The 27388-nt window shown below is 39.5% G+C and overlaps 2 protein-coding genes across 2 annotated transcripts in view; one reads left to right on the forward strand and one right to left on the reverse strand.

The window, feature by feature from the left end:
- LOC136441410 (zinc finger protein 436-like) overlaps positions 1–27388 on the reverse strand; it is a 410847-nt gene that overhangs the window by 111230 nt on the left and 272229 nt on the right. The window lies entirely within an intron of this gene.
- On the forward strand, positions 21306–27075 carry LOC136441989 (uncharacterized). Its single transcript, XM_066438574.1, has 9 exons — positions 21306–21613; positions 22509–22748; positions 23802–23979; positions 24681–24986; positions 25166–25344; positions 25453–25648; positions 25903–26049; positions 26208–26409; positions 26906–27075. The coding sequence occupies exons 1-9, from the start codon at positions 21306–21308 to the stop codon at positions 27073–27075; spliced, it is 1926 nt and encodes a 641-aa protein (XP_066294671.1).

The raw sequence follows: 27388 nt of genomic DNA on the forward strand, positions 1-27388 counted from the left end.
CTAGAGGAGTGGGTCCGACTGGTATTTAACGTGTTATCAGGGTTTTTTGTCTGGCTTTCTATCTTGCCCCGTTTTCTTTATATCAACAACCAAGTAGACACACACACACACACACATTAAGACCCCCTTCTCGCCGTGTAGATAGGGTAAATGTATGTTTATAGCTCTTGTGTGAAAGTTTTATAGAATGTTCTCTGTAATATAATCAATAATCCATAAATTTTATGTTTGCCCAATTCTAATACAACTCTTGGGCTTGTTGATGTGTAGATAATTAAGTTTTTTGTGCCAATCACTTTATTTTTTACCATCTCCAGCATTGTTGGATCCCGAGGTCATATCAGCACGCGCATCAACACACACATACAAACAAACAAACAAACAAACAAACAAACAAACAAACACACACACACACACACAAACACATACATACACTTTTACCCCCCCCCCACTCTTGTAGATAGGGTTAATGTATGTTTATAACACTTATAATCACACGCACACACACACACTTTTACTTTTTGTAAAATTTGATGGAATGTACTGTGTACTAATAGCAACAATACATACCTTAAATGTCTGGGTTGATGAGGTACGTTAATGTTTTCTTAGTTAGCAAGCCACCCATATTTTTGATGGCAAGCAAAGCAATATTAAGGGCCCCAACATGAAGAAGAAAAAAAATGCTGAAATCTGTATGGTAGTGACATTTAAAACATTGCTTATCACACCTGCGAAATTCATTCATAATTTGCGCATTTTATAATCGTGCCGTACGATGATCTCCTTTATTTAACGAGTCTACATAATTTCAGGCCGTGATTTTTAGGGAGTTTTCACATCACATTTTTAATAATGTCGTATTCCTGCATCATGGACGTTGCTATATATTGTGATAGTGTTGTTTCAAATAGTCATATATAGAAATGAATAAATGAATTGACTTTCCAAATCCGATTTTTAGGCCCTAATATTGCTTGGGTTGCCTTCAACGCACAACAGTGGTCCTTGACCCCAAACATCAGGCTCAACTGTTTGCAAACATAACACATCATTACTCATGTTAACAGATCATAACTATAAGACAATACCTCCAAAATAACCGGCGTATTTTCATGTTTATGTCTATGAGCTTTTGAAGCGAAGCTCCCGGACGTATGTCTTGGGGGATCCAAATACACAATAAACTGTGTGCCAATCACTTTATTTTTACCATCTCCAGCATTGTTTGATCCCGAGGTCATATCAGCACACCGCCACATGCAGGGGCTAGCATTCTGGTTGCAGTTGACTGCGTCTGTAAGGGCACTACTCCTCATTGCTCATTAAATGTTTTTATTGTGACACTGTACATCTTGTCGAGATTCTAAATTGTTACTATTCAAACTTAAGCTCATTTTGTGTCAAAAACGTATCCCCATCTTGTATCTTGAACTCTTTTTTTTAAAATCTGCACCCTATATGACCAACGATGTCATTATATTAGAATCATTATATTAGCATAATGTATGAATATCAAATCATTAAAGTTACATCAAATATGTATGATGTCAATAATGTTGGAAAACAAGTGTGGTTGAGCAAGAAAGCCTTGAAAACGCATTGTTTAAACTGAAAAGTGGAGAATTTTGTATTAAAAAAAACTGTTAGGAACCGCATTGCCATGAAAACAAAACATAAACCTATACTATTATTATAAAATTGTTGCCAACAAAATTCTAGAAAAAGTCACCAGGCTTGGTTCTCTCAACACATGTCGCTCGGCAAGTTTACGACATCAAAGTTGGTGAGGGCACTTTTAACAATACCCCCCTCCGTCTAGATAGGGTTAATATATGTTTATAACCCTTTTGTGAAAGTACCCTGTAATGTTAGCAATGATCCATACCTTTTACGTCTGTCTAATGCTAATACATCTCTTAAGTCTTGTGGCTTTGTAGATTTCATTAAGTTTCCGAACCTCTAAGTTAGCTAGCCAGTCATGTCCTTAATGCACCCCGGTGTAAATTGCCTTTTAAATGGGCACAACATTGGAGCACGCTAGGGATTGATATATTAAAGCACGGAACATTAAGGTTCCAATTTAACAACTCTAACAATACCATGTTGCCACCCGTTTGTATTTTAATAATGGTTTTCACATTATCAAAATGTATGGCTGTCCTGTACGCTCAAAGGTCAACACGGTTTTGTTTTGATGGTCGTAGAGAGACATTCTACATTCTATATTTATACATTTATTTATTTATTAGCATGTTTCTGCAACAAACTGGAAGGTGTGGTGGAACATGTGTTTCTTGGCAAAGGTGATCTTTTTAAGGCCGCCAGAATTAAGTATATACACTGTGTCCAGCAAAGTGCTTGAGTCACAGCTTGCAAAGTACGTCAAGACATTCTATTGGGAACACAGGAAACCTTCTGTGTTATTTTGGCTTTTTTGCCACCATAAACAGCCTTACATATCCTAAGCCAAGGCTTTTGTCTGCAGTTATGGGCTAAGACAGCTAAGGCATGTTATAGATTTAAGTGGAATGGAAGGGGCATGAAACATTTCTTTCATGAGTGATATGAACAGTTTTTGTTTTAAATATTGTGTTCGGTGATATTGAAGAGCCCATTGTAAAGCAGTGAATGGCCCAAGCATAAAATAGTAAATAAATAGAAACGGAATAGTTTGAGACTGAATGTAGGGTCAAAAAAGGAATTATTTCCCACTTCCTTCATTTATATGAATTAACTAGCCAAGTCATTACTTTATTACTAGAAATACATTTCAATAATCATAACCAAAATATGTCTCTTTTACGGTGCAGTCATACCAGCAGAAGAAGAATAAACGGTAAAATACATTTTCCATATAATGGAAGATTTTAGAAAGCGATGTAACTACAAAGTAATGAATATACCCCAGTACAGAGATTATTGTCCAGGTAAAATCATACCACAACTTCATAGAAATAATGAAATAGGAAATCTCACATGGTGTAAAGGTGACAGAGAAGAATGCGTTATGCGAAGCCAAATTTTCTCCCGTCTATTGATCTGTTGTTGTTTTTTCCAACAGTCCACGTTGGCAGGGTCTTGTGACGGACAGTGTCGTGTTGTTGATTGTCTACATCATTTTTGCACCAATCAGTGACCAGAGAAAAGCAGTATAACAGTCTCTCCCCCACCTTACCTGCTCATTCTGTTTCGGCTCCCTCCGAAACCCTCAAGAAGACAGAACTCTCGGCTCCGGCCGAATATCTACAGAACACTGAATTCTCGACACCAGAACAACCGATAGAACTCAACTGACAACTACCGAGAATTGACCACAGAGTGCAAACGCTGGGACTGCCCTTGTGAGTATCTCGCTCTCTTCACGCATTACCCATGCGCATTAAGTGGGGTCAGTGTGGCGTAACGGCAGGGTTTTCGGCCCAGAACCCAAGGGTCCCGGGTTCAAATCTTGTGCCCTTGGGGAAAAGGCACTTTACACGACTCTCCCCACTCCATCCAAGTGTAAAAAAAACGGCTATATTATGTGTGTGGATCACGACATCAGCAATAGCTGCCTGTGTCTCACGTGTATTGCACTGTTATAATTCTAATAAAAGCCAAATCCAAATACCGTTTCGGGATCTGCTTTTTCATGTTTAGGTGCCGAAATATGAAGTGACTCTTGATTCACATACTTTTCTGCGGCTTGTAGAAAAAATCATATCGTTTGTCCATTTTTAAGCCCAGGTATTTTGCATATATACGTGCATACTAATTCGAGTTCGCTCATGCATAATACAGTCGATTTCCTATGTATTTGTAGCCGACAGATATAATCTCACCGGTCTCATAGCCGAGTAGAGTCGCAGAGGCACTATGCTGCATAATTTCCAAGAAAATTTCACCTTTTTCAAAGTAATCAAAGCCTGACTAATATCATGGCCTGTCTTCCTCTCCAGTTCGACCTAGTATAGCTGTGTCTGCGAGCCTCTAACATGCGGAAGGAAGTCCTTCTTTGCCTTTGTGGCATTACTGCATGGGCTATGGCGCTACCGACTGGTGAGTTTACCAACAAAAAAGCGTGCTTCGAATTCAGTTATTCTAAATATTACACGATGCGCTTTCAAAGCAAATCAGTTGTCTATATCAGTATGGTTTGTGGAATGTATTTTCTATGTCGCCGAAGTATACAGGCTGGCAGTGTTGTTCCATTCTTGTAGCTTCCTGTTACTTATCTGAAATGGCATTGACAACATTGTAACAAAAGGAATAATATCATAGTATTAAACCAGAATTTGAAATCATTTGGCATCAGAACAAGGCAGCATTTACTGCCGGTGATACCTTCTGCTCTGGTCCATGTTACGGTTAGGCTGTAAAGCATGACTTAAATCTTCTCTCAGACTTGTTCACATGTTTGTGAACGGAAGAGTTGTTGGTCATGCGTCAGAAGGCCACCTGGAGTCCCCACAGCTCCGGGTATCTGAGCCTCTGCACTCTGATATCAGCCTAGCCGGACATCATAGTGACATTGTAAACCTGTGCAGAAGGATCTGTTAGGCAGCACGGAGCCTACAATTGTCGTACTCTTTATGATTCTCTAATTCGGCCAGTGGGAACAAAATTTCTCAGACCTTGTAGGCTACTTTTTTTACACGGTCCGTTCATATGGTGCGGCAACTAGTCATCGGGCTGCCTTTTTACCGGAATACCCCGGATTACCTTTTTTTACACCGGAATACATCGGAATTCCCATAAAGAAGGGTGAATTCCACAGGAATACACTATGCGTTGATGAGTAAACATCACAGGTTTCTGTATTTTGGCATGAAATCATACATTTATGGCCAAGGGAACGAGATATCACTAGAAATTAGTGATGGCCATCGGCGTCGGTGCCTCCGCCAGTCGCCATGTTTGTTTTAATTGCGGATTACAATGTTTGTTTAGTAGTGTCTCAGTGAGAAATACACAAAAAGGAGGTAAGATGTCGCAAATACAGTATGCTTTAGTAAATTAACCCTATCCAGACGGGGGGGGGGGGCTAAAAGTGCCCGCGCCAACTTTGACATCGTATTTCTGCCGAACGATGTATGCTAGGACAACCAAACTTGGTGACTTTTCCTAAAATTTTGTTGGCAACAATTTTATGATAATGTTTTAAGTTTATCATTTTTTCATGTTGCCATGGTAACGGGTTTCTGACTGGCATTTTATGCAAAAATCATTAATTTTCTGAAAACAATGATATTTCTCGGGTTTTCTTGCACAACTACACTAGTTTTCCTACATGTATAACATTACATGTAATAAGATGTAACTTTCCTGATTTAATATTCATAATTTATGCTAATTTGATGACGTAATCAGCCAAAATCCAAGATGGCGGACTATATCACTATTTCAGGTATCAGCAGGCTTTTTCGCCCTTAAAATCGTCAATACCTGACATTTTCTTTATCAGAAACATTTAGATTAACGTTTTTAGTCTATTTTCAGTGTCCTTTGGGGTCAAAAGTGGAAAAAAAGGATTTTTAAAAATTTCAAAATGGCCGATCCAAGATGGCGGATCCCAAGGGATCGCTAACAACACATGACGCCATTTTATGACGTCATTTTGATGTCAACGTACTTACCATTGACGTTGTATGCCTTTGCATACCTTAAAATGAATAATACAAACCGTTTTGTTTAATTCCTTTAGATATTACGGGAATTCCCTATTTAGCCAATAAAATCACATCGATGACGTCATAATTACGTCATATTACGTCATAACGTCACCAAAATTACAGGAATTATAAAACTTGACGTGAATATCACTCCCTGAAAATTTGGTGATGACACATCATACCGTTCGGAAATTATGAGGGGGGGCCGAATCAGCCCCCCCCCCCCAGTCCCAGAAATACCAAAAAAGCCCAGTCTGGATAGGGTTAACATCGCTGGTTGCTATACGTTGGCATAAGATACATGAACCTGGGATCAAGATATCACTAGAAATTCAAGGCGATCGGCGATAGTTCCCCGGCCAGTCACCATGATTGTTTTTTATTGCGGATTACAATGTTTGTTTTATAATAGCAGGGTCACAGTGAGAAATGCACAAAAATGGAGGTGTCAGTATGCTTTGGCGCAGATTGCTACAATTTGGTATATAATAAATTATTTATGATCCTGGGAACAAGAAATCGCTAAAAAATTACTGACAGCGATATGCCTGCGCGTCGGGATAAACAAGGTGGCGGATCTTGCTATATGGGGGATCGTTCAGTATGTGTACAGGGGAGGGGTGACTGGACCCGGCAGTAAACGAAGATACAATATAAACCTAACGATATGTACATACATGTATTTATAGATGTCTAGTAGCAGACTTTTATCTAATGTTTTTGTGCTGTACACACACGACTACAAACTACTTTAAAACTTAACCTTTGGTTCTTACTGAAATATCTGACATACTTATTCCAAGGAGGTTATATAGCCTCCTTGCTTATTCTTTGTGAACAGATGTGTTTTCTTAAGTGGTCCACAAAGAGGTCAAAGGATAGGTGAGGTGAGGTTCACATAGAGCAACATGCCTCAAATCCTGACGTCCAAGTTGTAATCAACATATCGTAATGCAAATGTTTTATCCGATAACTAATCGACAATGACATAGACTTTGGGAATAAATGCGGTAAGTTCGATAAATAGAGAAGTATGGGAAAACTATATCGTCCTTTATCTATATCTATATTTCACTTACTTCTGAACATATTTGGAAATCAATTGAAAGAGATATTGCATCATATTGTATAATTTGCATACTGTCTTTAGTTGTAGGGCATTATACCCTAAGTCATATACGGGTACACATTCAAGTATTTAGGGAGCCCAGACTTTACTTTGCATTGTTCCGGTGTTCTGGTTTCTATGAGTGACCTGTACCCACGGGTTGTATAACTTCTCTTCAGGGGTCATGTTGGTTCCATCACATTGACATTATATAATCATGCGAACATTTCCTCCTTTGATAAATCTGCATATGTTTGGTCCAGAAGTCCACGGTGAAGATAACATTGCGCCCGGAAAAGGGACATGCAGGCTATAAACAGAATATTCATAGAACGTAATGGTAACCGCAGGGGCAACCATCAGTAAAAGGTACGATGCATGAACCGGAAGCGCAAATTGGGATGTTGCCAGCTGCCTTATAACTTATAAAGTCTTATCATAAGAGCGCTGATCCTTTTTTCCCTGTAAATATAATGTTCTGGAAGAGGTCGTTTCGCCACTACGAACCAACTTCATTTATCGTTCACCAGAGCTTCTTCATGAAGGTCTAAAAATGTTTTTAAGGGGCGCATGCATTTTGAAAGTGCGTGAAACCAGCCATTGTGCTTGTTTATAGTTCACCACTGAAAGTGACTAAAACCATGCGTATGCAATGTGCGTGAAGCCAGCCCTGGAGCTTGTTTATCGTTCACTAGCCTCTACCAGGCGTGACGTGGTAAACTGTATCTATCGGCTGGCCAACTCCTCTGGTATGTTATCTGTCCATTTGGCCGATTTTCTCCAGCCACGTCTTAATTAGCCTGGTATAGGTTTTTAAATGTTTCTATAGGGTGACGTGAACCATACGTATGCCGTGAAAGTGCGTGGAGCCAGCTGTATGAAGCTTGTTTATCGTTCAACAGAGTTTCCCCATGCATAGAGGTTTTTACATTTTTTCTAGAGGGTAACGTGAACCAAGCTTGTCTATCGTTCACCAGATCAGAGTTTCCTCATAGAGGTTTTTAATTTGTTTAGTGGGTGACATGAATCATGCGTATGCATTGAGAGTGCTTGGAGCCAGCTGTATGAAGCTTGTTTATCGTTCAACAGAACTTCCCCATAGAGGTTTTTGTATTTTTCTCCTGGGTGACCATGCAGCCAGCTTCAGGGAGCTATTGAAAATGTCCGGAATGCGCAAAGATATACTGCCCAGTGAGAAAGAAAGGGCGCATTGGCGCGGATTTACAGTGAAAACCTGCAAATGACCGGAAGTGACACCGAATGCACGCAGAACGCACGTTCGATTTGAATACGTCACTTCGAACATGATTCAACATGGTTCGAAATCTAAATAAGTCTAAAAAATATTGTGCTCTGATTTGACTCTCGTGGTCAGTAACTTTTATTACATCGTTGAGAGTCGTACCTCATCGCCTCCTAGAAATGTCATCGTCACCAGGAAAAATGGAGATATTGTTTTGTGTGTTTGTACGTGCGCGCGCGCGCGTGCGTGCGTGCGTGCGTGTTTGTGTGTGTGTGTGTGTGTGTTTGTGTGTGTGTGTGTGTGTTGGGGGGGGGGGGATTTTTCCATTAATTCCGTTCCGTTCCATTAACATTCCGTTTTTTCTCAAAATATTAAAAAGAGGAAAACTGAAGAGAGGAAAGGATTTTCATTATTTTTTGCATGGATATAGCTCAAACAGAGATGTACATAGTTAGAACCACAAATCTCCGAAAGATTTGCATAATTAATTAGGAAACTATATAATAACTCAACTTCAATAATTCACACGAGTAATACATGGTAGGTGTAACATAAACAGTAGCTCCTGTGCATAATTAGTGCAAATATCGTGAAAACCGCGTTACGGTATAGTGATAGATGGATGGAATTTCATTCTTGTGATGTGTGTAAGTTAGTTGTAGGTGAACTTCTCTATGCATAAATCGTGTAAATTTGATCAACTTAGACCATTTATGCAAAAGAGTATCTTATTTGCATAATCAATGAGAAGACTTTAAAAACAAAAATGCTAACACTATTTGGCGAAGGTATGTTGTGGAACTATGTGTCAGCTATGTAGGCTAATTTGATTCAAATCTATTTAAGAATATTCATTGTCATTGATTTCTGGTCATTTATTTAGTTTTTGTATCCTTAAGTCATGATTTTGAATATACTCTCCGTCAGCAGTACATTGAAAATAAACTAAAATACACTTAGTCTACCAAAATCGTTTTTCTTGTTTTTCCTTCTACATAGAAATGTTTTCTGTCAGTAAGAATATTATTCTGTATACAAATCCCTGTTTTAAGCACAGACAATAATTCCTCTTTTAAACACAAACAAGAATTGCATCCAGTACCTTTTTCTTGAACTTTCTTAAACCAAAAAAGTTCCAGAAATTTATGCTAGTAGAATCAAACTTTCAAGAAAAAATATCTAAAGGAAAGAATCTGTAAGGATAAAACATTTGACCAACCAAAAACAAATCTTCCAGTAAGGCAGAGAAAGTAATTTTTTATTTATTTTTCTAGACCATTCTTATTAGAAAACATAATGCTAGAAATATTTTCTTAACTGAAGAAAAAAAAGAATAAAATTCTTTGTATAAGAATTGACATCGACAAGACTTCCCAGAAGGTTTCTTTAATATTCTTGTTTTTCTTTGTATTATAAAATCTTTCTCAACATAAGAAAACAAGAAAAATAAGAAAGAGTTATAAGAAGAAAATTGGTAGTGTACAACTATAGGTTATGGTCGTAAAGAATTATTATCTCCTTTTTTAGGGCGATAAACCTGAACGTTGCCCTGTTTGTGTCATTTTTTGTAGTCAGATATGTCGCCTGACCACAGTCTCACATTACACATAGCCAGGGAAAAGTATAAACCGTTTTCTTCAGCATTAATTTTGAATGGAGATTTGAAGGTCAAAAGTGAAAGTGATGTCTATCTACCTTAGGTCAGTAAAGAGCTACGGTGATGAAATTTTAAGAAATGGTCGAAGGTAGTTTGCCAAATGAGTGTCGTAAAATGCTTTGCACACGAACTGAATTTTTGCTGCCCCAATCCTTATTCCTTGCTGCATAATTACTGCCACACTATGGACCTAGGTATTTCATCAGTCGGAATAATTATTATATTATTTTGTATGCCGTTTACATCGTATTGATTGAAAATAGATTGAACTGCATTTTTTTTAGATCCTGAAGCCAACCATAGTCCGTGATGGACAAGCGCCCTCTAGCGAGTCTTGGCCGAAGCGATACTTAGGCAGACCATTTTGGTCAATTTCATGGAGATTCAGATCAAATGGTCAGACCTTATTTGAATCGTCTTTATTAATGAATTATCAAATTTTTGTTAGTTTTAGCCCTTTTCTGAGTTTTTAATGCTGCCTCCAATCATTGGTTTGCTGCAGCTAGGCTCTGTGTACAGCGGACCTCTAGAAGTGAATTGTATGGAGGATGGAGTCTCCAATGGTAAGGGGGGTGAATATTATGTTTTGACCTTGTCAAAGTCTATTTCAAATCCCCTATGCCTTGTTTATAGCTGTCCCTGGTGAGGGTTTCTACACACGTGTAGTGCTTTTAGGCCTGTCAGGGCCCCTGTATAGACTTTTGTTCCACCTCAAAAGGGGATACAGGTAACTATAATAGGGAAGAACCCCCCCCCCCCCCACGTACTTGGTTGACCAAATTTTAACTTTATTTATCTGTTTCTGACAACTTAACACCTATATTGGGTAACTTGGTCATCCCTAGCCAAGCTTAGGAGAGCAGCCCTGACACCTTTAGGCGGTCATCAACTCCCAGAGGACTATTGTTGGTCCGAGGTCTTTGATACCCAGGTTACTTACTGCAAGACCTACCCCGCATTGTGTGATATGATTGACAGCTGTCAATTCTAAACTTGATTCCTCTAATAAGAAATTCATATAGTATGGAGGCAGGCCATATTGATCTATTTCACGGGGGTTTAGCCTTAAATCTGTTATCTAGGCAATGATAAGACCTTATTTGACTCATCTTTATTAATGAATTATCCCTTTTTGTTGTGTTTAGCCCTTTTTCTTAGTAGTTAACCCTACTTCCAATCAGTGCCTGGCTGCAGCTAGGCTCCGTGTACAGAGGACTGGATTTTTTTTTGTATTCTAGAGGTGATTAGAAAAGGGGTTTGGGGTCCTCAATGGTGAGGGGTGAATATTGTGATTTGACCTTGTCAAACTCTATTTTCTATCCCCTATGCCTTGTTTATAGCTGTCCCTTGTGAGGGTTTCTACACTCTTGTATTGTGTTTAGGCCTGTCAGGGCCTTTGTATTGACTTTTGTTCTACCTCCAAAGAGGATGCAGGTGCCTACTATAGGGAACAAAGTCCCCTTGTACTGGGGTGACGACATTTTAACTTTTAACTTATTTCTGACATTTCCACGTATAATTGGTAACTTGGCCATCCCTAGCCTAGCTTAGAAGGGGCTGTTGTATCCAAAAGACGCTTCCCATCACAAAGCTGCTCTGAGAAATGGTTGGGGATAACTTTTGGGAGATATAAACTTGGCACAAAAAGTTTGGAAAATTAACTTTGGTCGATCATATCTCCGTTGTTTCTTGATCGATTTCAGCGATTTTTATATATCATCGAAAAGCTTTTCTTTCACATGATACCAAAGTTATTATGGTTGTAATCGAAGGCAACGAGCACCAGACCTGCTTATGCGAGCGGGTCACATAAAAAAGGGCCCAGATTACCCTACTAAAGTCAAACGCTCAATTCAGTATTTTTCTTCTGCTGATAGCACGTGGATTGTGTACGAGGGTAATATGAAACTTGAATCAACAAAACCATTCAAATTTTGAAAGAAGATCAGACAAAGGCATGTTTCTAAAATTAACGTCTAAGCTCAATTTAGAAAATGGTGGCTTTTCAGTAGACAACATACACCGTCCGTTGGATATACCTGAATTTGACATCATTGACCTACGTTTTCAAGCATTTCTGCTAGGAGTGCATTCAAAATCCTCTAATGACGGAGTGCGAGGAGAATTTGGAACTTTCCCAATCACATTGTCTGCAAAAATTCAGCTCATCAAATATTGGCACCGTTTGCTAAACTTACCCGAGGACTCTCTGCTTCACGAATCATATAATGTTGTATTTTCTAGTGATCATGACTGGATGGATCATGTGAAGGATATTCTCAATTATCATGGCCTTGGATATATATGGATGAATCCTAAATGTTATAAAGTAGACTATATTGAACACCAACTCAACTGCAGACTACAGTATGCACATGTACAAGAGTGGTTTAGTTGTGTCAGCAATAATTAAAAATGGTCCCTTCTTCACTAATCCAAAAATCATTATCTACAAGAAAAATGTCTTCATGATGTGAATAATGTTGAAATCCGCCAAGCAATTACACAGTTAAGAATTAGTAGCCATAGATTTAATATAGAAACAGGTAGATACTTAAATGTAGCTCCCGACCGAAGGTTTGCCCATTCTGTCCAAATCGAATTGAAGATGAGTTTCACTTCATTATGGAATGCACTAAATATGATGCTCTACGCGATGAGTTATTCACCTCTCTCAATTCAAGTACTTCAGATTTTAAGACACAAAATGATACCGATATATTTGACTATATATCAAAATACAACAGTTCACACAGTGCTAAAATAGGCAAATATCTAAAAGATTGTTTTGTTATTAGAAAAAAATAATGATAAGATAGTCATTTTGTGGTAGTGAATTGTTTTATTCCATACTTATGTCTTGTTCTATGTTTACTGTTGTTGCCATACTTTGTACCTGCAATAAAGTTCTTCTTCTTTGAAAGCCAATGTTAGTCTTTATCCAAACCAAAAATTGCGAAAAGGAGTCTCAGTTATGATGAAGGTGGCTTAATATTGAGTACAATCCATGTGCTGTCACCACAGCCCGGCACACCCTCATGCTTGTTACCAGTTTTGTTACGCGGTCCCTGGCCATTTTTCCACAAGGAGTCGTCGCAGGTCGACCAGTATTATTCTGTTGACCATAATTGCATGCACAGCTCACCCAAGCTGATCAGTGATCACAGAGTTTGAGAGGTGATCAATTGTCAGGTCTGCAGGAAGGCCACTTTGATATTCCTCTGTATTCCTGCATCCTGGAGGTAGTCTGAAATGACCCTCATTCTGTGTGGACGTGCACTGTCATCTTGCAGAGTGGCATTCAGTCTCATATTGCAGAGGTAAGGATCTAGGAAATGAGACTGAATAGAGAAAGTTGTCTCTATACCTTGAGAGATCGAGGTTGCTTAGGATGATTAGCCTGTTTTTCTTTTTTCCTCTGGCAGTTGTACAGCCCCACACCATGACGCTGACTCCAACAAACGCTGCCAGTCTATCTGTGCAACAGTCATCATAGGGTTCTCCTCGCCCCAACAATTTCATTTACCCTTCCAACAGTCGAAATAAATCTACTCTCATCTGTAGCTGTAATATAATATTCCTCCACACACCGTTCCATTCACGATGCGGACGGCACCACCACAACTGGGTTGGCGCTGCGCTGAGTGTTTGACACTATCATGGAAATTTAGGCACTTTTTTTTTCAGAACCTACTCGCGTAAGCAGGCCTGGGGCTCGCTGTATGAGATTGCAATCATAATGAGTTGGTTATCATAGGAAAGGAAATTACACAACCTTTCCAACAATATGTAATGCATTGAAATTGATCAAGAAACAACGGAGATATGAGTAACCAAAGTTAAGTTTCCAAACTTTTTGTGCCGAGTGTATCATGCCATTTCTAACTATACTGATGCAATCCCTGTTGTGGGGAGTAACAGACGATCGGGTGCAGAGCCAACGACAGCGCGCTTTCCAAATCAAGTCATGATTTAAAGCTGATTGGTTATAAAGTCGCGGGATTTTGACGTATCATGATATTTTGTAAGGTGGTCAGAGTTTATCTCAAGAATGGATCGAGAAAAGCATTAGAGGGTATATGAGCTATACAAGGATGATTGATAAAACAAGTAAGTACGTACACAACACCGCTCTCATTGACTCATCTTAATCATTTAATGATAATGCACGAAATGAGTTGTCTATTCGGACCACTAAATCTATCAGAATTTCTGTAAGCTTACAGACAAAGAAAATACCATTTTTCTTTTAACTACCAAAGACCCACAAATTATAGAAAAGGTGGGACATTACGTATTCCATTGCTTACGAAACAGAAGTCAAACCCTTTACTAGTTATAGACAATTACGTTTGTATAATTTATTTAAGCAGCTTTTATACCTATTTTGTACACTGTTCTTTTATGTATATTATTGGCATTTGGCCTTTGGGCATGAATTTGCAATAAATTTATTATTATAAAACACTGCCAGCAAAGCATTATTGGACGGTTATAATATTCTGGATATAGCACGGAACGAAATGGAACGAACTAAACAGCATATCTAACATTATGAAATAAAATACCAGTAGACAGCGAAATATAAGGAACGTTCTAATATTCACAGTAGACACATAACAGGAAGCATCTTACATACAGAAGTGATTGGTAAAGAAATGATATAACGTGTTTTATTTCTTGAATCTATTTGATAATATGTAATACACCGTTTTTGCCGCGATTGTCCATCTCATAATTCACCAAGAGGGCATGAGGCAAACGTTATTTTATCATTTATACAGCGTGTTTGCGAAGTGGTAAAAATTCGTTCAGGAAAAATGTAACAAAAATGTGATACAAAAACATGACATGAATGTTATTTCATGTGATGATCTGTCATTTTATGTTATAAAATGTAATGCTGTTGAACCTGAAAATGTTTAACATTATATCACATTATAAGCAACAGTTTCTGTCATAGTGGTACAAATTAAAATGCATGTATCTCCAACCTTCTGGTTGCATGTATGTATCAAAATCAACCACGTGCACACCACATAAACCTTCAGTTGTTTAAGAAGTTATACAAGGTTGTCTAAGATATACAGACATCATATCGAGCAGAATGATATCACTAGCCTTGGTACTGTGTGTACTGTGGTCACACACAATCATTCAGCGAAAAGCGGAGGGTGCGCGGCCGCGGGGACGTCCCCGTCGATCGTGGATCACAGATCTAAAGAAGTGGACCGGTCATTCAGCCAACCAGATGACCAGACTGGCGGAAGACCGCTAGCAGTGGAGAGCATTCACTGAAAGCTATGCTGTCCCGACGGCTGACTAAGCTATGGGAGAGAGTGAGTGAGTGAGTGAGTGAGTGAGTGAGTGAGTGAGGTACTGTACCAAAACATAAAAGAAACTATGTTTCGAACAAACATTTCGTTTCAAATTGCAGTCCCAGCGAGACATCGCGCGAAGAGGGCGGTACCACCTGCCGTGGCGACGTTCGTTCAAGACGCGGCCGCGGATGTGGGCGGCAAAGTGGTAGCCGCGCTCGGGGACAGGATCGCGGAAGGAGTCGTGGAGAACCACCAGGAGAAAGTCATAGGATCTCTGGAGAAATACTTCTCTGGTCAGTTCGATAAGGCCGACGAGGAGTTCGACAAGGTCCTGGCGCGGGGCGGAGACCTCCTAGCAGGCCTCGGAGGCGGAGTTGAACAGGTGGGAGGAAGATGTTATCATAGTCGTGACTACACAAATGATGCATTCGTACGGTCTTGGTATGCCTGAACGACGTCACATACTGAACGAAGTCACATACCACAAACTCTTCATACCTTAACCCCTTTGAAATAGTTTTCGGCTAGTTGGGTAGCCGTGACTGTACTTTTTAGCAGCCAAATAAATAAATCACATCAAATGAGAGGGTAATAAGTCTTGAAATTTACTTCCTTTGAACTAAGATGCGTGTTGCATAAGCAATTGTATAAAACGTCTATCAACAAATCGTTGCTAGGTTATTCGGTTCGCTGGGGAAATTACAGCGCTCAGTATTCGACTGTTTTTACCTTAATCCTCCTTTTCAAGAATATCATAGGGTTGGGATACTCCTCCGTTTATACCTTATTGCCACCTAGTACCTTCTTGCGTTCTTAGCTGGTTAGCAAATCAGCGCCGAGGGTCTCGTATTGCCCTGGTTTTGGATTAGGTTGCCCTTATCTGAAAGTCTATTCCCCTAAATGCACTTAGGCCATGTTGCTCTATTACAGCGATAGTTTGCCCTGACCTCGTATATTTTCCAGCCTGATCATGTGATCTTAAATATCACTCAGGATAATGCACTCTGGTGTGCATACATGGGAACTGCTGGACTAGAAATCTCTCAAACATGTTGTTCTTCAAAGTAGCGGGCATATATAGCGAGGTGGACCGAGTGGGCATTTTTTTTAACAATCTCGCTGAATAAAATTCCGTAGAGTCCCACTTCTAAGCATCGAACTAATTGACGTTGTTGGTTTAAACTACGTGTGGCTAAGGTGAGTGATAGCGGTGTATGTTTATCACTTATGACTTATTATTATAATTTTGTTGCTTAATATGTTTTTGTTAACTGCGATGTACTCTGTATTGATCTCTATTTCAGTATCGAGTTATGCTATGGTTTGATATAAATCATGCTTTCTATATGCAACCAATTACTATTTTGTCGGCATTTTGTTACTATCATTATTGTCTGATTTGTTGTCATATTGTTATTGTTATCACTTAATGCTATAATTATGTTATGAATGGTTAGATTCATGTTATTTTTTTGTTAATCTAGATGGGGGAAGACCTTGTATAAGCCACCATGGCTTTCTTTCTTCCCCCAGCACGTGTATTTTTTGTTCTATTCTTTTCAATTATGTACTACAAACTGCTTTTTATATGTGCAAATAAATCAAATGTTTGTTTTGAAGGTTTGTAGGTTATAATCGGTGTAAAGCAGTGGGCTGGGAGGGATTTCCATTACATAGTTTTGCTGTTCGTGAAAAAGAAATTACTGTAGAATGACGTTGAGGCTGGTAGTTGTACAGTATAGTGTTGTGAGTCAGAGGAGAACTTGGTGGTTCGCTGAACAATTCCCTGTAGTGGGACGAGTGGTGTAGGTTTATGATTTAAATAAAATCAAACTTAGACATTGAGAATCACTTCAAGGCCCGATGCAAATCACACCTGTTGTCCAGATCTTAAGTTTACCTCCGAACAACCTTCCATCTATTCCACCACGATGCTATAGATTATACTAGACCATTCCCCCTACTATCTTTTAATGACAATGTGCTCACTTATTTGCATGGTGGTTATTGATCCCAATGATTTTATACTGACAGTGTATTATTATGCATTGTATTGTATTGAATTGTATTAACTATGTATTATGATAGTGTAATGATGTTACTGCGGGTTATGTAATATATATGTTGTATGATCGTCTGTATGTGTGGGTCAGCCGTTACCAGCGAGAGCTACCTAGGCTGACACAGTGTAATGACTTGTCCTCATTGTCAATAAATACAAATACAAATCACTTAGTAATACTTTGAAGTTTACCTGCAGGCCAAAGTAAAAGTGATCCAAGGCAGGGGTATGAACACAGGAGACACATACTCACCGGCTGGATACGAACTCCGGATGGAATTTGACAGAGAAGATGACGGGTTGGTGGTGTCCATTGATCTTTGCTATAATCATCATCATCGTTCGGCTGATTATAAATCGTTGCGTATGTATAACGTACATGCAGCTTGAAAATGATAATTGTTATTGAATCATTCTACATATCTTCCAGAGAAAGGAAGCTGTTGATTTCTAATCAAATCAGATCTGTTGCAATTGCTCACATAAATTAGTGCCCACTGTTTTCTAAACAAGAAAACAATATGATGTCCATCGATATGGTGTCCTTAGTGAAGTGCAATTCGTTGATGGGTCCACTTCAGTGAGTTTGTTTTTCGTTTATTGGGATCAGCATTCCTGCATTTACTTGTGTTCGGCCAGGAGAAGCAATGGTAACCCTACGTTTGATCATGACTCGGTATGAATTAGTCTCTTTTTTATTCTTTTCAGTGACGACGACAACAACCAAGACAGTTCTGATGGCATGTCTCCGGCACTGTACCCACAGGGAGTTGGGCCATTGCTGATGAATGGTTGCTTTGGTAGCAATTATGCAGAGGGAGATCCCTGTTATGAGGCTTTTGTGCCGATAGCGGCCTGTGCTGTACGTATATAATCCTGAGCTGTTTTTACAAATTAGTGACGTACCTATTTTCATACCTACCTAGTCTCCCGGATCGTTGGAGGGGGTAGTCATGAAGACTAAGGGAGCTGCAAATCCTATTTCAGCTTGGCCATAAAACTAAACCATATATTTTTCTGATTGTTTCTCACCCCTGGCCTGTGAAGTTGATCTTTCAACCCCAACGTATTTCATTTATGTAAATGGTAAAGATGTAAGAAACGAATGCTTTCCATTTAAATTCTAGAACATCATCGACGGAGCGACTTTCTTGGGAGTTGGGTTTGACGGCCGAGGTGAATACTCGACTGACTCGAGAAAGAAGAGCCTCATCCAGCGGGCCTGCGAAGGTCTGCAAGGGTAGGATCTCTCATATTAGCTGATGAAAATCGGATACATGCTTAAAGAGAAATGAACACGACAGGAGTAAGAACCTTAAGTAGCAATATTTTGAACCAAAAGCTCCAAAAATCAGAATCTTTTTAAAGCATTCTCGCATTCATATTATTATTCCGACGGCCTGACTGATCTAATAATAGCTGATTAAGAATGGCATGCGCAATGGTTAATGAGTCGGGGAGTAGCACGAAAGAATCCCATCCACGAAATCACACAATGTGAACCATGGGCACCCACTTTATTTGTTAAAACTACTGTATCAAGATGGCGGATCGATGATAGTTTAAAAGATGTAACGTCGTTGTGTTGCTATTTACAGAAGGAGTCCTAGCAGACATTAATATTCCGCTAGTCACCCTTTGTGTTTTATGGAATTTACCTGTTGATGGGTAGAATCTCTCTCTCTCTCTCTCTCTCTCTCTCTCTCTCTTTCTCTCTCCTTTCTCTCTCTGTGAAATTCTGTCACTTGTGCTGTAGAGGTCTTGTCTGCTACTCCCATTGCTTGCATGGCGACAATATGACTTTATATTATAGGTACGGACCCTACCACGTGCCTGACATCATGACCGTACAAGGGATCTACCACACCGCAGCGGAAACCTCTACCTTCCACTCTGTGGACGAATACCGGCACTACCTGGAGGACAAGTCCGCCGTGACGTCTGCTAAAGCCATGTTCCAGGGGGAGATGAACAAGGCGTCAGGTCACGGGGCAGGCGGGGGCATCTTCGGGCTGGGCTTTTCCGCCGGAGGCGGGAGATCATCGCAGTCCGGTAGCGATCTTCAAACGTCTAGTTTTCAAGCCAACTCACAAGCAAGCGCTCAACTTACGGAAACCTCAACTAGAACGTTCATAGCCCTGATGGAAATAAACGTCTTAAGGTAGGAATTGCATCTATATATTGAAATTTGCCACATTTGTGGACACATTGGCATAACAGGTGAGTATTACATTTTAAAGATCTCAACACTGAGACCAGAATGTAAGGTTTGAACCACAGCACCGGGATATACCCTTATTGGGTCAAGCCTTTCGATAATTCATTTAAACACTCCAAGCTCTTCTCAAACACATCATCTATATCTACCAAAGTTTTGTACTTATTTTCACCTGAGTCAAGTGAGGAAATAGGAGCAAAGACTATGTCTCAAGGGCATTGAAATTGCCTGCTAGGGAATAGAAACTTTTAAAAATCTTAGATTCTAGGGCACCAACCCTAAACTCAAGACCAACTTGCAACCCTTAAGCTATTATTGTTTTCTTTTACGACCCTATACTTTTCAGGAAGCATTCTGTTCACAAGATGAAGCACGATCTAAAATGACATTTTCTTCCTTTTTACTTACTAGGTACGAAATTTTCCTGGACTTTGTTGGTCCAGAGAATCTGAATCTGGCATTTCTACGTGACTTCCTGAATCTACGTGGAACTTATTTTGCTATAGGAGCAGACAAGGAATTTCGTAAGTGCATGGCCTTGTTGGCGACGCCTCAGGGGCGAGCCAAATTTTTACTATATTGTGTGCAGTTTGCAAGAATTCTAGGAATTGTACAGGAATGTGAAAGTCCATGGGACGATAACTCAAGAATGCCGGGGTGTATTGTCTTCATATTTTGTAGGTGGATAGGTCTATGGAAGACTTTGTTATGATTGGATTTTGGTCCCCCTTGCGACTTTCTTTGGTACTGCAGGGGAACTTTTACTTTTCAAATCTCGTCTTCTGAACATGCTATAGTCATGATTTTTAAGTGGTGGATAGCTCTTTGTTAGGAAAATATGTCCTGTAGATTTGGACCCCCTAGCGGTTTTTTTTGGAACTGCAGGAGCTGATTTTGACTCAAACTTTGAAAGAGAATAACGCAAGAAGGGGATGACGGATCAAAATAATTTTGGTGTGTAGATAGCTTAAGTGATGATTTACATAATCATATGCCAATTATGCAAATCAACATCTGATTTGCATAATTAATGAGGACAGTTTATACATCAGCTGAATTCTATTATAGGACTCTCAAACACATGACATATGTAACTGAGAAAGAGATAAATATCGATGGATATCAATTATCAATTTGATACTTAATTTACATAATCAATGACAAAATACTATAAATCCATAGTGGTAAATGATCGGAATTTCATTTTTGCACCATTTGGAAGTTAAGTACATGTGGCCACTATAAGACACAAATCTTGCATAGAGGGCCTCATTTACATAATTTATGAGGAAATGGTACGATATCTTTTTTTGTGAAAAGAAGATTTTCATACATTGGACAACTTGTGTTATTTTGGTAGAGAAGGTGATCGGTTATGCGAGGTCCTTATTTGCATGTGGGCTTAAAACGAAAACGTTAGCAGAGACCACCGTCGCCATGGCAACATCTTTTTATGTTGCCAATCTTGTTTTCTTAATGTAATGATAATTCAGAAACTGACATTGATTACATAGAAGATATTACCTGCTCATTAACTTCATGAAAAATGATGAACTGGTTTTGGTTTGAGGTTTGAATGCATTGATAATTCGTTTGAAAATTGATTTGCATAATCATTGCGACTTAAATACTTGTAGCGTATCTTATTTATGGGAGATAGAACATCGACTAACAAGAGCTTATCTACACGATTAATGTGAAAGTGCCTTAACTCTTAAGTGGTAAATTATATACTTTTGCCATGTGTAAGTTATGTCAGGTGTACATCACTGTGCATAGCTTTTGTAGATGAGCTAGACATCTGCATAATCTATGATCAAATGTAGATTTTTTGAACATACAGCAGATGTTGCTTTGGTAGATAAAGCCATCATTTGAAATAGATTATGCTGGATGCAGCCTTGCTTGCATTATTAATGAGACAATATGAAACATTAAATCAACAAATGGCTCTGAAAATTTCTTCGAGGTAGGAAGTCTCAGAACTCTTGTTCAGCTATATTTCAACTGTAATATCTTAATCTACCCCTGTGTAACCCAATATGTCTCTGCGGCCAGAAAAATTCATCCTGCGATGGGGGACTCATTACATCTCTTCTGCGAAGTTCGGTGGACAACTCAAGATCATAAAAACCAAGGAAGCAAGTTTTGAAGACTCGCACCAGACCTTTGTGACGGCATCCCAGGCCGACTTCAAGAAAGCCTTCAGCACCTACACCGCCCTACAGACCCAGTCCAAATCCAGTAGCTGGTGGACTGACCACGAGACGAAGACTGAAAGTTCCCGGTCAACCGGCGAAGCAACCAGCGGAACAGAGACGTCTGATAGCTCCAGTGATTCAACAGCTAGGTGAGCTAACTATCTGGATGACATATTCATGGTCTTAAACTTAACCTTGTACCATCCTCAGCAAGAGGGTTTAGAACTATGCTAGCTTTCCAAGTTGCCTCCATTCTGTCATGTCTATAGACATCTGCGTACAGTCCGGTAGTTTCCTGTCCTCATGTACTTCAGGTGCCATAGATTTTCCTTGCATGCTTTAGAATGTCCTGGGCTCTGGTGACGTGACCGAATTATTGCAGTTAGCCTCTTTCAGCCAATAATGTATAGTGTAATCATACTTATTACATAGTGTAATATAGTGTTACTTTTTATGTATTTATTTATTTATTTACTTATTTGTTTTGTAGCTTCTCTTCTTTTCCATTTGTTTCATTAGAATTTATGGTACAATTGTCATTTGTTCTTTCCTTAATTTGTCTTAGTTTTGATTATGTAGAGTTTATCTTTTTATAACTGTACAGATATGCGAATAAACAATAAACGAAACAATAAACAATAAGAAGAGACATTTAAATAGCGTAATAAAAAGGTTAGAAGATCTTTAACTAGGAGGTCTTAAGCTAGATCACATTTACAAACTTTAAGGTCTCAAATGACCCAGGACAAATAAACGCCGCCCGTGTTTCCATCAAGTAAGAACGCACACAAAAAGGACCTGTCTGTCTACCGATGAGCTACATGTACAAAACTACTGAAAATAATCAGCTTATTTTCTAACATTAGTCAATATCTCACTTTGTTTGCTTGTTACTTATCTGGCTGACTGGACCTTCTCTGGCTAGCATATACGATTTTCGACGCCCCGTGTAAATCTGCTTGGAGATTAACCACGACACCGCTTTTACAGATAAGTACTCAATTGTAGATTTGTATATCATTGGTCCTTACATCTTTACTACAGATCTGAATACGAATTCAGCAATGAAGTCTTGGAGGTGCAGGGAGGAAACCAGAAGATCGCCGCTGCCATTACCGAGTTCTACACAACATCATTCGGCTCTTCTCTAAAAGACTGGCTGGAATCCATCGATGACTATCCCAAAGCCTTCGAGTTCAAGATGTACCCAATAACCGACCTGCTTGAAATGAATTACGACTCGTTTTTTCCGCATGGAGTTGTGGACTTTGGCTGCTTTGGACGGTATGCTCTTTTGCAGACATAAATGGTTTAATTGAATCAATTTGCCATGAAGTCCATAATTTTGCGTTGAAATACGAGTCCCTAAATCTAATCAGTACACTCTCGGAGATGCTTGTGTGTATCTCACATACAAATATGAAATGCTAACTCCAAATAGCAGTTACTCAAGCAATTTGATATGATTTTGAAAATGGTCATACCTTTCAAGTAGCATCCACCACTTTTTGTCAGTGAAATTGAGCACAATTCTTCAGTAGGTTTTTAAACACGAACTGAATGAAATGAATTGGTATTAAACTTAAGACAAATTAAATAGTCGAATACAAAAAAGACAGGCTTGATTTAAAGAGACTAAAGCTGTTTCGTGGGCAAGCCTTGCTTCCAAGGGACTGATCTGTATGGGCCGGTTTCCTGTATACTTCAAGACGAAGATTGCCATCATTCCTTATAATATTTTGTTGTCTAGTAAACGGAGCAGGTTGCCATGATCATGACCCGACTTCTGTGTGAAATTGATGGTCTTATCTCAATATTTTTATGTTCAAAAAAGTTATCAGGCACATGCTTTTTTAGTCTGCACCAAGTGTCGTCTACATAGCGGAACCAGTTGTGGGGTGGGGGTGGTGGTAGAGGTACTCAATGCTTTGTTTTCAAACTTGTCCATGTGCAGTGTATAGTTCGTGTTTAAAAACCTGCTGATCGACAAGTTTTTATGAGTGTTACTGACGAAAAGTGATGGATGCTACTTGAAAGTTCCAAAATCATATCCAGTGGCTTAGATAAATGTGATTACACTTTGACTTCTAATCTTGGATGAAAAAGCGTTCAATCTTTTAAAAGTTACACAAACGTAGTGACACAAACTTACAAGATACTAAGGAACTACGAAGGGCCATGGAGGACAAAGTGCTGTGGAGAGAGCTTTCAGGATTGGTTCGAGCGGGAGCTCGAACTAAGTAAGTAAGTAAGTTTTAAAAGTTACAACTACTTTTCACCCTCTAAAATTGAAAAGATTATTCTAAACATCGATGTATATGGTGTTTATTTTTACAGAAAAACCCTGAGTGAAGACAAAAAAGGTCGCAAGTATTACGTCGAAGACATGGCTGACGGCAACACCACCAAATCAGAGATCCGCTACTGCGACTTTGAAGAGAAAGTGGGTATCCAGCAGTCCCTCACCGAACGACGGCTGGCGCTCAAGCGTGCTATAGCAGTGTACCTAGAGGAGGTAGGACAATTTGGCCTTTGAAATAACTAATGATCCAAGGCAACCTAAGCAATAATATTAGGGTGTTGAAAATCGTATTTTCAAAATAAATTTTTTTGTGATTTCTATCCATAGCAAGTTTCAATGATACTATCCCATTAAGTTGCATATCGACCAGCATGGAGCAAATATGCGATGTCGTTGTGTGATAGGAACTCATTGAAAATCTGAGCACTTGGAGCCCAACCATTATTTCAAATCTTCCTAAAATGCATGATTTTGACCTATTATTCCCGAACGCTTTCGGACAATTAATCACGTGGTCAAGTCTCAATGTACTCGGACATTGCGACGTCATGCGACCGGAACTTACCGGAAATTGTCGACAGAAAACGGTTACTGTTGTATTCTGCGTCAATTTTTTGGGTGGTAAAAACATACCACTTTTGCGACTTGTTGCTGCACACTTTTTAAACGCCCAAAGTATGAAATAATGATGCAAATGTGCTGATATGGGGAAGTCAATGTCAATTTCATACAGATTGCCTTATCCAGAATACCCCTGAAGTCACTTAGGGCAACTTTAAGTGTAGAACATGTCAGTACTTTTGGCTGAAAAACTGAATATATGAAAAAAAAACTGAGATTAAAAAGAACTTGTAACTTGTGCTGATATTCTAGAAATGTAATCAATTTTCAAACATCCCGTCTCCTTATGTCAGGGCCCTTTTCTCAGCTCCGACTTCCAAATCCCGGCCGGAGAACCCGGATGTGAGACTGCCGAGTTGGCCCTTCTCGAAGATTCCATCGTCGGAGCGCCCAGCTGGCAGGAGATGATCAGCGGACAGGAGTTCAAAGTTGTTTTCGAAATGCCATACAACATTCCACGATTTGTCAATGCCAGAGCCGTTCTTCTAGTAAGGTTCAGGTCCAGGACCAACAAATGGCTGACAATAAGAGAGGGCTATGCCCCGAGACTGTTCGACGGACACCGAAATGGCAACAGTGGTGACGTCACCCAACATAAGGTAGAATCGTTTTTAGGGACACGTAATGCAAGATATTACTGCAATATTTATAATAATGGTTCATCATATAATTACAATAGCTGAAACTGTTATTCAATTCCAATAGCCGACATTGTTTATCAAATAGTTCAAATAGCTGATGTTGTCGCCAACAATGTACCGCTGTTTCCCACACTCAGGTTAGTGTCGGGGGTTTAGTGATGACTTACGAGGAGAATACGGGCATCTTTACAGTGACGCAGGAGGACTTTGACGCATCAGCAGCGGCCATCTTGGATCTGCCTGCATGGATCAACGACATGGAGGTGGCCAGGGCGGAGTACAAGTCTCTACTCGAATATCTGAGCCACCAGCAAAGGTAGGCATCTCATTTTATCTATCTGGTGACGGGATATGATTTGCCACGATTAAATCGTACTAACTAGTACTCTGTTTCAGTTTTGATATCACAAAAGGTTTCTTTTAGTTCTACAGGAGGACAGATGCCCTGTAACCTACAGTGGTCCAACTCCCACCGCATTGACCCAACTGACGGAGGAAAGTGCATCCACTTCACGGCAGCGTCTGAGGGAGACATCTTCCTTGTGTTTGCCGGCGTTCCCAAAGACCATCAAACCTGGGTCACTGTGGAGATTTCAACCAGCGGCGTCGCTGTGTATAAGGTTATCAGTACACTCTGTTTCTGTTATCTCAAACCACACATTTTAATACATTTATGTGAATGACTTATACTCCCCAGACTCACCTATCGGCTGTATGCCAATTATGACATATCACTAGTATAATCGCTGGAGGATTGCACCATGCAAACAATGTCATACTTACGCTATTTTTTTTCAGATTCTTTCATTATTTTAGAAAAGAGTCGCGATTTATTCAAGGCCTTTGTAGAATGTGTTTGTCGACCCATGTGCAGGCTATGCGGCTTGCAGTTACACAGCTTGACAAAGGAGCAAAAGGCCTGGGGTCGGACACGCTGTACCAGTCCTACTTTGTCTGCGTCACAGAGAACGTCACAGGATCCTTCACAACGGTACAATATGGAAAGACGCCGGACAACGAGGTAAAGATGTAACCTTGAAATATTTCCCAGAGAACAGGAAGTAAAGCCATCCAAAGAAAAATCATCCAATCGAAGGGTCAAAAATCTTTTGATAGAAAATATAAACAAGTGTATTCTTTGTGCTGTTTAATCAATTTGATTAACGACATACCCAACAGGACCGCGGTCATGTCTGGCTGGACTACCAGTTCCACGATGTCCTGTCTCTACATTATTACGCGTTCGGGAGCGGCGAGCACGCCGTGAAGCTGATGGGAGTGTCTCAGATATTCAAACCCACAGATCTGGACGTTGTCTGTCGCGAGGGAACGGTCAAAGAAGGCGACAGATGTGTTCAAGTTTGTCATGTTGAATGCAACGGTAAGAAATATGTTTCAGGACATAAAACTTTCAACAAAAAAGTATAGAAGCCACATGTTGTTACTTGCCACCTAGTTCTTGTAAAGGTGAGAATCAAAAGGGAAATCTTTGATGACGATAGTGTTTTTTCGCCAAACGAAAATTACTCAAGCAACTGGATACACTTTTGAAACAGTCAGACGTGTCAGACTACATCCAGTCTTTCTTCAGTGACTATTTAAACGATAGGACTGGGAAACCAGGTTTATAACAAAACTCTCGATAGACATGTTAATGAGGTTATGACAATTTAGGATGTCTTGACGTAATCTTCAAAAGAAAACCTGGTTTCCCAGTCCTATCGTTAGTCACTGGCGAAAGACAGCGGATGCTGTTTGAAACGTCTGACTGTTTCAAAATTTTATCCAGTAGCTTTAGTGACTATTTTTAGCGTATCTTACTACCTGGATGTCTAACCTTCATCAGTTTTTTCTTTCTTTTTTTGTCCATTCTCTAGGCTGTAGGACTACAGGATCGGACGACCCACGTGACTGCATCTCGTGCCAGAATGTGAGAATCCCCTTCCCTTACCTTTCTGGCTCCGTTGGTGACTTCGAGTGTGTAGCAGTCTGTCCTGAAAACATGGCCTTAGCCTCAGGAACAGACAACTGCCAATGTAAGTTGTGATTTTTTTTATATGCAATCTAAAAATACAGAGAATGAATCACAAACCCTTTTAACGTGAATTTGGCAATAAAGAAAGAAATGTCATTTTCAAATATATTAAAATTTAATGAAAAATCCCCATACTTCGAATATCTAAACGCAACGGATAAATTCATATTTTTGTTGCGTCTAGGCAAACCTTGTATGGGAAAAATTATTGGTTCATACATTTACGCAATGCCATGTGCAAAGAAGCGAGGTGTTGACTTAGCTTATCACTTTCGTCTACCATGTATGTTAAAACTATGTACTGTATATATTTCACTTTATATGT

Source organism: Branchiostoma lanceolatum, chromosome 9, assembly GCF_035083965.1.
Source record: "Branchiostoma lanceolatum isolate klBraLanc5 chromosome 9, klBraLanc5.hap2, whole genome shotgun sequence".
In the NCBI taxonomy this organism is placed as follows: domain Eukaryota; kingdom Metazoa; phylum Chordata; class Leptocardii; order Amphioxiformes; family Branchiostomatidae; genus Branchiostoma; species Branchiostoma lanceolatum.